General features: G+C 42.4%; 1 protein-coding gene across 1 annotated transcript in view; it reads left to right on the top strand.

The window, feature by feature from the left end:
- Positions 1 to 12,769, top strand: part of Itpr2 (inositol 1,4,5-trisphosphate receptor type 2) — a 528,924-nt gene that overhangs the window by 345,853 nt on the left and 170,302 nt on the right. Inside the window, exons 38-39 of the mRNA XM_023718939.1 lie at positions 4,953 to 5,061; positions 5,639 to 5,826. Of these exons, the coding sequence (XP_023574707.1) occupies positions 4,953 to 5,061; positions 5,639 to 5,826 (297 nt within the window). The remainder of the gene's footprint in view (positions 1 to 4,952; positions 5,062 to 5,638; positions 5,827 to 12,769) is intronic.

The raw sequence follows: 12,769 nt of genomic DNA, 5'->3' as shown, positions 1-12,769 counted from the left end.
TTAGCCTTTCTGTCCATGAAAGACCATAATTTGAATTGCTTAAGTTTTGATACGTTGGACTCACGTAATAGGGAGTGACCAGGAAAAACACAGTCCTCCCAGATATTCCCAAACTGTCAACAGGGCTTCTCTGGCTACAAAAGATGTCTTTTTATGGGGCTATTCTGTTGTGATTTCAGCAAGTGGTGTTAGTTATCTTGGCTTCGTGCCACTGAGTACATCTGGGATGTGTTCTCAGGAAGACATGGGCTAAAGGCGGTGTCTTGTGGCCTGGAATTGACTCTAACACTGAAAAGACTGCATAGGACATTCCTTGCTATTTGGTTCATTCACCAAAGACATCTTCCTTGGAAGACCCAGTCGGGAATGTCGTTTTGACTGACAGGACCCGCACAGAAGTCAAACTGCTCACTTGTAGAATTCTTTTCAGAGTGACTTGACAAGCTCTGTTAACATGTTCTGAGACAATTATTTACAACCATGACAGCCACATTTCTGGTAAGAGCTCTGTGGTTACTTTATTAGAGTTAAAGTAATTTGGGGTAATGACTCGCATCTAAGCATTCATGATAACTGATCACAGATAGTGAGGGAGGGCCACCAACGGTGTCCCATGGAGAACTGTGACACAGGACTTGCCTTTCATCTCTCAAGTCAGAACCTGAGAAATAGCAACAGAAGTCACTTATTTGGAACTTGTGCTGTAACAACATTGAAGATGTCCTTTTTTTAAAAAAAAAAAATCTTTTTTAAAAATGTATTTGGTACGGGATCTTACTCTGCAGCTTGAATTGCAGTGATCTGTCTCAGCCTCCCCAGGGCTGGCATTCCAGGCATGTGCCACCACACCCAGTCTTAGCCAGCTTGGGGTACCAGGGCAGGGTCAGCAGGGCATGCCCTACTGGGTATGGAACCCAGGTCTTTGCACTTACCATCTTATACTGCTCAGCTATCTCTCCAGCCCAAAGAGGTTCATTCTTAAGAGGATGAATTTTCTATTCTTAAAGAGAATGACTAATATACAATAAAATTTTGTTCCCATCTATCCTTATTATTCTTTTACTTTTAGCCCCAGTTAGTCTTAACTGGAAACTGGAATTTGAGCCAAAGTAGAGCTTTTTCTCCTTTCACTGAAATCATAGCATACATTTTACATGGTGAAATATATACATGCTATGGGCTGGCTTTGCCAAGTTAGCCCATAAATATATAATTCCAATGGCTGATTGATAGTGTAAAAATTTGATTGTTTTCAGGCAATTTATCAATGACTATTTTTGCCATTTTCTTGGTTTGTTGGAAGTTTCATTTTCCTCGGGAAGGTTAGGTATAAAGTGAGAGAATGTGGGCAGATCACACGATTGTGAGCTGCTGGATGTCAGGATAATACTAGGGAGAAAGCATTAACTATATACAGCTTATGTAACGCTCACTATGTGTTGGAAACACTTCCAAGTACGCTATGCCATTTTAACTAATCACAGACCCTATGTGAGTTGGTGCTGAAGTTATTGCACTTGACAGTTGAGGAAGTGAGGCCCCCAGTGACATCATCACTGTATTAGTCATCATTGTCTTGTATAAGACATCACTGTTATTAAATAGTGTAGAGGGGACTTGAACTCGGGTAATGTAGCTCCAGAGTCCAGAACAGGCATATAGGGAGTCCTCTCCCTTTTTCACGATATTCCACATACTGTGCATTCAGAAAATATTCTCATTAGACTGAAATCAGATAATAAGAGTGTTATTTATGTGACATTGCTGTTTAGCAATCTGATAAACATTTGTGATTTTTATTTTATTGGCCTGAAGAGAATTTTAGAATTTTCTTAAAGATGTTGATTATTTTAGTTTAGTGTGACATAACTTTTTATTAAAGAGTTTGTGCTTCTAATAATATAAAGAATATTTTTTAAACAAAGGGAAAATGTACTTTTTTTTTTTTTTTTAAATCAAAATGGTGTTTGAGTTGAGTGCTTAGAGTAGTGTGATTAAGAGGCAGGCATACAAGAACTTGGAGAGAGAAAGAGACCTGGGTCCTGCAGCTCTGGCCCCTGCATGGGACAGGCTCTCTCATTCACAGACACAGACATGCGCAGTTTCAAGGAAGGAGGCCTGGGTGTTCATGTTTGCCTCCTCCATCCACGGCAGATACTGCGATCTGCCTTGCGGGGTTAGAGTGAGTGGTCAATGGGAGGTGAGAACCAACGTTACTTCTGCAAACTACACTGTCCTTCAAAGACAGTCAGTGCTTCAGTCCACGTGAATTCCCATCTTTGTCCCTAAGTTATCACATCAGTCCAATAGTTTATAAATCTAAACATTCTTTCATGGCCATCTCTTTGGCTATGATGAGATATGCAGTAAAAGGCCACTTGATGCCAAAGACATACTTTCTTTGGTTTTTCCTTTTTGGTTTTATAAGGTATAGTAGATTTATGTCCAGTGATAGATGAAGCTGCAATACCTTATTATTTCTTCCAAGACTTGTCATCGCTTTTACTTACTATAGCACTACTTGAAATATTCTTGGAGATAACATGAAATAAGAAGCAAAGATAAATGCCTGAATTCTAACAGTTAAAGTAACAGGAAACAGAAGTCATGATAAGGTTAGGCGAGTGGAGGACCTGAGGGTCTGTTCAAATCCTTGGCACTGTAACACTTAGAACTGACTTGTTACCCACACACCGTGTACCAGACAGATCCATCGTGACGCTGTCTGTTAGGGCGTATGCCACTTGGCGTCCTCTCAGAGCCTACTGCTTCCTAGTCTATGCCTCTCTAGGCCTTAGCATATGACTCTATGACTGACCGCACCTCATGATAAACTCTGAGGGATGCGCTCTATCTGGTACTTTTAGGATAATGTCTAGCACATAAGTACCCAATAAATACTCACAGAATGGAGGAGATAAGACTGTCCATAAGTAAAATAGAAGAAGATTACTTCAGACAGATTATGAGGTGAGCAGAGAAAGACTTAGATATTTTGGCTGAGAGTCATCACAGTTTAATTTTGTTAAAATAGAAAAGTCTGGAAACACTCTGAATGGGACAGTTGCTAAGGAAGGATTTCACAAGATGGGGTAAGGGACAGTAGATGATTCCTTAGGCTTGGTGCCTAAGTGACCAGAATAATCATAATTGCACTAAACTAAACTGAAACAGAGGGAAAGCATATTTAAGAGGCAAGGAGCATTCCATTGTGAAAAATTGAGTTTGAGATGCCAGTGGAACATTGAGACAGAGATAAGGACGCGTAAATGGAAACAGAGTGAGAGGCTCAGGAGAGCGAGGCCAGGGCTGCAGGACTCACAGTTGGCGGTCAGATCTGAGGAAACAGTTGTGCAATGGAGGATTAGATGGACACTGCAGATGGGGAGAGGAGAGGTGGGGAACTGAGACCTTCGGAATTTGAGAAAGGCGAAGGGAAGAAGTGATGAAAGCCATGTGTCCCGGCCCTCGGGAGGGGCCCTCGGGAGGGTGGGGTGGGGAAAGGCCTGGGGAAGTGGTCTGGATTTCACAATCAGGAGTCCAGCAAGGGCTTGCTCGGCCACCTGGTAGCTGATGGCTCTGCAGCAAGTCACGTAAGCTCTCAGGCCACGGCCTCCTTACCCGCCAGAAGGCACAGCGTCTAGGAGTTGCGTTGCTTTGAATAGTTTAAACAGATATTCTTCAGATTGCACTTTCAAATCATTCTTTATATTGTGTTAATCAAGGATAAAGGGGGAGATTTGACATTATCGTCTGTGTTTCTTCCATAAATGCAAACAACTACACTGCAAAATGTATTACTGGGAAAATATAACTGGGACAAGGTTGAGACTTAGGAATTTTTTTAATTATGTGTTTTATAAAGTAATATACTGTCTTTTGTCCACTGTCTTGTGAGCAAAGCTGTTTGGAGTTTGAATATAGTTCGCTGTGTTTTGTTAAAGTAATTTGCTGAGGACCTTTAGTATACCCAGCAACTTTTCAACTCAATTAACATCCTCTAACTAGGCCTTTGCTTTTCAATTCATAGGGTTTGGTTTATTTTATATTTTCTTTAGACACTATTGCTATTCTACCAATACTAGGACCTCCTACCTTTATGATGTTTCTGGGTTTTTTTTTTTCTAGTTTATGCAATTAATAATACTTTCTTTTATATATATTTATCTAGTTCAGAGAGAGAGAGAAACACTTCTTTTCGAAGTTGTCCTTGCTTTATGGTCTAGTGGTTTTTGCCTAGATCACTTTCTTAGTCTATGTGGATAGTAGATAACATTTACCTCCCTTGATGGAAGTTGGCATGTGTAGATAGCATATTGTAATTCCTTTTTCCATCCTCTTTCCCTGGCCCTATGCATCTCTTGATCTCCTGCAAAAGGAAACTTATTTTTAAAAAAACCACTTTACTGAGACAGAACTAATACCCCCAAATCTGTGTATGTGTACTGCATACAACTTGTTGAATTTGGTGATGAGGGTCACACCCATCACCCCCGCACCACAGTGTGTGCTGTGAACATATTTTTTGCTTCCAGAAATAAGGCTAAGTGAAAGAATTCAGACAGAGAAGGATAAATACCATATGGTTCCTCTTCTGTGAGAAACCCAGAATATAAATAATTTAAAGAGCAAAGTAAAAGAGACATGGTGGGACACAGGGAAGTAGACTTTGTGGCAATGGAGAGAAGCCCTGGAGAGGGAGGGGAGGGAAGATGGGGGAGGGAAGGGTAAGGAAAGCTAATCATACTAGGATATGTGTGGGGCGAGTGTAACTGTTACCTATCATAGAGGTGTACCAACGATTCAAAAAGGAAAAAAGAATATTATTTGGCATAGAGTTATATTTTCCATGCATCATCCCCAAAATGTATATGAAGTGGCCCTTCAATACTGACTTATATAGTATTAGAAAAAGAGAGAAGAACCAACACCTTTCTTGTTCTTCTTGTTAGGGTAGCACATTAAGGAAAATCCTCCTGAACCGATATTTCAAAGGTGACTATGGAGTCGGTATGAATGGGCATCTATCGGGAACCTACTCCAAAACCGTCCAAGGTGGAGGTAAGACTGCTCTTTTTCCCTCATTTGAGGGTTCTTAGGATGTATCTTTAAGTCAGAGTTACTCTAATATTTGACTCAAGTGACTGTTACATTTATTGAAGAATCATTATTATGAGCCTTTGTGTAAACTGGCATTTGTTAAACAACAGATTTGAACATTATGCTTGATTTTGCCTGTAACATCAGAGAAAACAGTTATACTTAATGATAGTTTCTTGGTGCATAAGTTAAGGACCAAATGTAAAGGTAGTGTTCTTTTTCTAAGATATTTGTTAGGAAAAAACATTTGTAGGGCCAGGGAGATAGCTCAGCAGCATAAGCACCTGCCTGGCAAGCACAAAGTCCTGAGTTCAATCCCTGGTACCAAAAACAAACAAACAAACACAAAACAAAACCAGGCATTGGAAATTTAATAAAAATTTTATAGCTTTTTAACAGTTTGTAACTCAGGCTCTCATATTTGACTTTGTAGTCAATTAATATCTCAGTAAATATTTTATGGTTTAAGAATTAGAAACTATTCTGTGTCAATAATGTCAGTCATTGAGGCTTATTTACTTATTTTTCTTAACTACAGGGACCTTTTCTGGCCAAGATGCCGATAAGATGGGGTCGTCACTTTCGGACATCCAGTGCCTATTGGACAAGGAGGGCGCCTCAGAGCTTGTCATCGATGTTATCGTCAACACCAAAAACGACCGGATATTTTCCGAAGGCATCTTCCTCGGCATTGCCCTGCTCGAAGGAGGCAATTCGCAAACTCAGGTGCCTGTCCGGCAGTCATGGTCACTGCTGTTATTAGTTTTGTTTCTTATTTACATGTCATAGAAACGGAGGGAAAGTCATGGTTTTTGTTTTAACTTCTCGTTACTGTCTCAAAAAGGAAGGGTTGTGCATCACATTTTCTTTACACATTTATTTGATTCGCTGTGGAGCTCACAAGCCTTCATAGATGATGCCATAAAGTGATGAGCTGCTTCAGAAGCACCCTCCAGGCCTTTCTTTAGGAGTCCTGCCCATCCCAGGGGTGCTACGCTCACCTGCACACAGGCCTCCGACTCCCATTTCCCAGGAAGCATGTGTTTCCTTTCAGAGCTTCTGCCAGGTTATGCCTTCGCACCCAAAGGCAGTGTGCTACACAAGCCTGAGAGCTGGGAATGGCCCTCCTGAGACACACATGTCCTCTGGCTTTGCTGCTTGGTAACCCATCTTCCTGGATTTGCCTGCGTCAGTGGAGGGACCTGTCTGATCACAGCTAATTATAAATTCTGAAATCTGCTGTCCCCTCTCATGGCAAACAGAAGCCGCATCTAATTCAAAACTGAGATACTTTGCTTTAACTGCCCCCCCCCCATGTACTGGAAAATGGTAGTTTCTCCATGTGCCACATCTAATAGCTGCGGCTTTGGGGGGAAATGACACAAATGGGGAGCAAATGGCACAGTGACAAACAAAAGAAAATGATACAAAACAAAAATGTGACTTCTAAACAATGCTCTTTCTTAGTGGAAAAAAGAAGTGCTGAGAATTCCCAGGGTACTAAAGCTTTTGCAGCTCACATCCCTAGGCAGGGAGGTGGAGAAGGATGGAGCGGTGGGAGGGGGTGTTCTTAGAAACTGTCTTGTCTTTTCCTACCAGCCATTCAGAGGGGACTTTCTAAAGAAACTGTCTGATCTACTATAGACCATTGGTGGCAGTCTTACTTGGAGGAAGCAAGTAAAGGATTTCTTAATGTCTTCAGAAGCACTTCTTAGGATTGCAGCATTTTCTAGATTCCTGCATCCGGGTCCTGGAGTCTCACTGTGTAGGATCCCTCTTCGTCCTCCAGCAGTATTTGTGCCTATTGTGTCCATGTATTGCTGCAGAATAAGCCTGGTCCTGTCAGAAGCAGTGCACTCCACTTTAAAATTCCTGACAAGTTGTTCCTTGGAAACCTTCACAAAAAAATCTTTCAGTCCTAGCCTGTCATTGTCTCTGCCTCTCTTTTTTCCTTTTCTTTCACTTTTGCTTTCCCTCGCTCTTCCCCCTCTCCTTCCTTTGCCTCACCCTCCTTTTCTCAGCACTGTGGATTGCATTCAGGGCCTCAGGCGAGCCATGTGAGTGCTGTCTACCTCCTGTGAAGTTTCCTCTTCTTCTATTTCACTCTTGGACCCTGGGGTGTTCCAGGTTTCTTTGTACTCTTCCCTGTTATCTGATTTGCTCCCAGCTGCATTAATCAGGTTTCCTGTGGGTGGACCAGTGCCCAGCACCCACAGTGCAAGGGAGGGAAGGCTGAATTTGGCTCGTGGTTACTGGGTTCGTGGCTGCTGGCTTCAAGAAAAACGTGGCCGAAGAGCGTGGAAGAATGATGCATCCTAGTTCATGGTAGCTGGAAAGTACGGCAGTGGAGCAACACCAGAGAGGCAAGAGTAAGAGACCAGACATAGACCCCAAGGCCACGTGTTCATGGACCACCCAGAAACACCTAGAAGTGTGCTCCGCTAGTCTGCTGGACAGACTCCAGAACCAGTCAGTTTGAAACAAACTTGATTATCACACCCCATTAATCTCACACACTTTCAAATGCTTACCTTCTGCTCTATGCTGATGATTCTCAACCCACTGATGTCCAAGACGCCCCATCCAGCTCTCTTCCAGCAGTCAGTGGGGTATCCACCAGGACCTAAACTCAGCATGTCTTCAACAGAACGCACCACTGTTCTCCAAGCACCCTCCCTCCCTTTGCGTCCCAGACACTGGCAGTGCATCTATCCACTTGTCTGACCAGCACCTGAAAACTAACCGTAATGTATTCACCCTCATCCCTTCCTGGACCTCCCATTCATGACCAGCCTCTGTGGATCTGCTCTTTCAGTATCTTGGCCTTGCATCTCCAGCCCAAATCACCCAGCTTCCCTTTCATAGTCCATCTCTTCCTCCTTCTCTTGTGTATCAGCTTTTTAAAAAATGTATTTAGTACAGGGTGTATAAGCTCTCACTACATAGATTGCACTCGTAGTCATTCTCCTGTTTTCAGCCTCCAAAGTTCTGCGATTATAGGTGCGTGCCACTGTGCTCAGTCTCATTTACTATTTCAGCATGCCCTGAGGGCAGGGCCCGCATAGCACACTGGGGATTGAACCCTGGTCCCTGCATCTGCCTAAGCAAGCACATTAGTCCACTGAGCTATCTGGCTGGCCCCTAGGGTGAAATTTTTTTTTTCTTTTCTTTTTTCATGTATTAGGTACAGGGTCTCACTATGTGGCTTGGACTCATAATGATCCTCCTGTTTTCAGCCTCCCTAGCGCTGGCATTGTAGGCATGTGCCACTATGCCTGGACTCAGTTGCTGGCTCAGTGTGTCCAGGAGTTGTGGCCAGCATGGCCTGAGGGACTGGAGATTAAACCTTGGGTGCACTTACCAAAACAGGCGCTCCATCTGCTGAGCTATCTTGCCGGCCCTTTACACTGAACTCCTGCAGTTCCTCAGATGGATTGTCATTCATTATTCTTTGTATTGCTTTCTGCTCTTAGAATAGTCAACTCAGTGGATTCCTTCTCAGGGAAGCCTTTTCCGACCCCACCTGGCAGCACTGACCGCTAGTTGTTGCATGCCTCTGCCGTAACCTGTAGGCACTGTTAGTAGCGATTCTACCGCTTTACTGTACCTGTTTAATTGTGCACCATCAAACTCTGTCTAGTAAGTGACAAATCTTCAGAAGGTGAGACATCTTTGCCCTCGCTGCCTGGCCCCATGTCTGGCTTTATCTAGGAGTTCATATCTAGGGGTGCAAGAGTGAATGTGATCTATTATTGAGCAATCCTAATCCGATTCTGCCTCCTTCACAGAGTCTGTCTGGCTGGGGCATTTGGTACCTGCTCCCTTTTCTGAGTTCCCATAGCATGTGTTTTTGATAGTTGCGTAGCACTTTAGCTTTGAGGCTTTGTTTTGTTGTTGGCATTGTCTCCCACTTCTTCAATTACATTTGAGCTTTCTTAATGCAATGAATCATGGCATATCACGTATATCTACCATCCTTTATTGCCATTCAACAAATATTTGTTGATAAAACAGCCTTAAGTTACAGTTATGTGTAAAACTCCTCATAGCAGCTGGGGTATAACAGTCTCGTTTGCCAGTCCCCCCTTTTCAGGTTTCTACTCCTGTACCTCACTTTCTCACCCAAGTGTCAGCTGGTGCTTCTGGCTCTAAGAGTCTAACTGAGGTCAGCCTGAATCTTATTCCTGGTCCTGTGGCTGACTAAAATGTGTCTCTCAAGGCTCCTTCCAATCCCCTAGGACTTCTTTATTCTCACTCTCTCCTTAGCCACTAACCTCTTGCTTTTCAGCTTATGAATTGTCACACAGTGCTGGTCTGTTATACTAAGATTTGGGTCAGAGTGGCAGATCCAATGAAGAGTTAATTTGTACATTAATATACTTCATGCAAGATCACTCAAGGGAGGATGGAAGAGGACTTACATTATAATTTCAAGCACTAAGCATAACAGTAAGAAAAATAACGCATCCTGTATACCTGGCACCTTTCTTAGTGACTTTATATACTAACTTGGTTCATCCTCAAGCAGCCTGTGAGAAAATATATAGTATCCTGCCTTAGCCAATGAAGCCAAGGCAGACCCAAGCTTAGAGAACAGAGTCAGTTTCTCTCAGCCATGCGGTCTGACTCCAGGTTCTGCACCCTGGCTGCATTGAGCATCTCCTTTCTAGAAATAGCTATCTGTTTCTTCAGCTCTGGAAGGTGTCACTGTCTGATTCACTGTGTCCCGTGCCCTTGTCCTTCTCTGCATCTCTAGCCCATTATTTCCATTCCCTTCTCTGACCTTCCCTTTTCCAGCTTAGTATTTTGTTTTTTGAGTTTTTTTTTTTTTTTTTTTTCCGGTAAGGGATTGAACTCAGGACCTTGCGCTTGCCAGGCAGGCACTTATACTGCTGAGCTATCTCCCTGGCGACCTTCCCTTTTCCAGTCTGTCTCCTCCCCTTCTTTGGGGCCAAATTCTTCCTGTGTTCCAGATGTGTTCATCTGTTTCCTTCAGCTCCTAAAAAGAACGGTAGGGTTTCTCCCTTGCCCTCTGCACAGCTCCATGAGGTCATTTCCTAAGCAAAAACTAGATTGGAAGAAAAATCCATGTACAATCTGTTGAGATTATATAATTATATGTGAAACCTGCTTTTAGTCTTCATTAAACTCATGCTTTTCATCATTGTAAAGCCTGATTTCTTATTTTTTTGGACCAAAATCAAATGTTTATTTTTATAACTATGTCAATGTGATCCAAATATGTCCTCCACTAGTTTTTTTAAAAGGAGCATGCTATAAACAAGCAAACTACCTCTGCTCACTGATGTGTGTGGACTCCCTAGATGTCTCACTGGGCTTAGTGCCGGACCACTGACAGTAACAGATTTTTAGTATCAAGTGTAGCAGGATGCTAAGCTGTTTGAGCTTCTGTGTGTACATGTTGCCTTTCTGGCTGATAGTGAAGAACACTTTGTAACATTACACTAGTAGCTGTGTCACACTCATTCTTTTAAGTGGTATTGAAGGGCAGGCAAGATAGCTCGGTGGACTAAGTGCCTGCTTTGGCAAGTGCAGAGACCAGGGTTCGATCCCCAGTCCCACTCGCCCTGCCCCCAGGGCGTGCTGAGCTGGCCACCGAGTCTGCACGTGGTGGTGCATGCCTGTAATCCCAGCACTGGGGAGGCTGAAAACAGGAGGATCACTACAAGTCCAAGCTGCATAGTGAGGCCCTGTATCAAATACACAAAGTGAAAAATAAGTTAATAAATAAATGGCATTGAGAGCAGCTATGCAATCAGTTACTTTGAGCTTTTATAAGTGGTGGTTTAGAGTATGAAAATCTAGATTTAAGCGCTAGCTCTCCCACTTATTTGTTGTGTGATGTTCAGTAAGATGCTCATCGTCCCGAACCTCATTTTGTTCATAATTAAAATGACAATGATAGTATCACTGTTGGAACTGGAAGTATCCTCGCTGCGATTGGTGTGGAGGACGCCCAGAAATTGGAAACCTTTGTTTTAATGGAGCGAGAACAGTTCCGTAACTTCCTTGCTATATATGGGACCCTCCTTGCACCGTCTGCCAGTGTTATGCTAGAAACATTGTGCACCTTCTGACAGTACTGACGCTCATGCATCAGCTCACTCCTTTGCACCGTGGAAGGCTGTGAAGGCTGCATTTGTGCTTTACACCAACAGAACAGCTTGACCCTCTCTGCTGTCATTGCTATGGTTACTGGTGACTTCTGACCTGCTTCCGGGAAGGATTGCCAGCCTTCTCTTTGCAGCTGTGAAGCTAACATTTCAGGCTTCATAAGATATATGTGTGTGCGTGTGTGTGTGTGTGTATATGTATATATATATATATATATAGAGAGAGAGAGAGAGAGAGAGAGAGAGAGAGAGAGAGAGAAAGAGAGAGAGAAGACAGGATGGGTATCACTTAAATACCTGATACCATTGGAGTCCCATCTACAGATGCCCAGGCTTGTGGCTCGTGGCTGCAGGCATCCCCTTAGTAATGCATGTCTGTAAGGCCTAAAGTCTCCTAAAATATCTAGATTTTCTTATTTTGGAATATGACTGGTTGTACTTAATCAGAAAATCATTTTTTGTTTCTTTTTTTTCCACACTGATTCCCATTAAGCTTATATTAATCTCTTCTATCACCGTACTTATAAGATCACTATCCTTATTAACTTTTTACTGTATTTCTCTTCCTTTTGTCATGTCTGTTTCATAGTTTTTTAAAAATACATTATTCTTTCCCTACCTGCTTCCAATTCTGTCTTCTTTGGAGTGTACCATCTTTCCTGTCTCTTACTTTTCCTTCTGGATGTTTACATAAGGTGCTAAGCAGACAATGATTAGGGTAAATATTCCCAAGTCCAGGATGTCCATATCTTACTAAGATAAATCTTGTCATACTTGTGATGTTGAGCCCTGTGTAGATCATTATTCACTGTAAAGGAGAATTTATTTCAAATTGAATTCCTCCTCAGCCCCATGCAAAGCAATGTAGCAAATGAAGTACCAGAAGAACTTAATGCCTATTTATCACTGGGTTCTCATGAGTGAGGTTGGCATGGTAACACGTTCTAAATTAAATATACTATAATTTAGATAAAGAGAAAAATAACTCACTTACCATAAACTATATTTATTCAGGATAATTATTAGATTAGCATCTGTTTTTTTACTTTAGATTACAAACTGATGAAGGCAGAGAATCTTGGTTCTTTTCCTTTTTATTCTATCCCTATCACTCACATAGGGCCTGGCACTTAGCAAGCATTCAGTATATATATATATTTTTTTTTTATTTAATTTTTTTATATTTTTAGGAAAGGGTCTACAAGGTATTCAGGGTCTCACTACTAGGTCAGACTTGTAGTGATGCGCCTGTTTACAACCTCCCAAGAGCTGGGATTACAGGCCCATGCATACCACCACACCCAGTTTCAGTTGCCATCTCAGTGCGCCCCGGGGGCAGGGCCAGCACGACAGGTCTGGGGATCAAATCCCCAGCCCCTGCTTGCAGGTGATTTAATCCGCTGAACTTTTTGGTCAGCCCAGTAAATATATTTTGCATCGCTGCATGAATTTATAATAATATAAAAGCCAATAACTCTTTCCATAGTTCTTACAATGTCCTTGTAATTTTTGACAAATATATAATCACAAAGGGT

This window comes from Octodon degus, unplaced genomic scaffold (assembly GCF_000260255.1).
Source record: "Octodon degus isolate 3935 unplaced genomic scaffold, OctDeg1.0 scaffold00064, whole genome shotgun sequence".
In the NCBI taxonomy this organism is placed as follows: domain Eukaryota; kingdom Metazoa; phylum Chordata; class Mammalia; order Rodentia; family Octodontidae; genus Octodon; species Octodon degus.
Note: the sequence above shows the minus strand (reverse complement) of the source record. Positions and strands in the feature narration are given on the sequence as shown.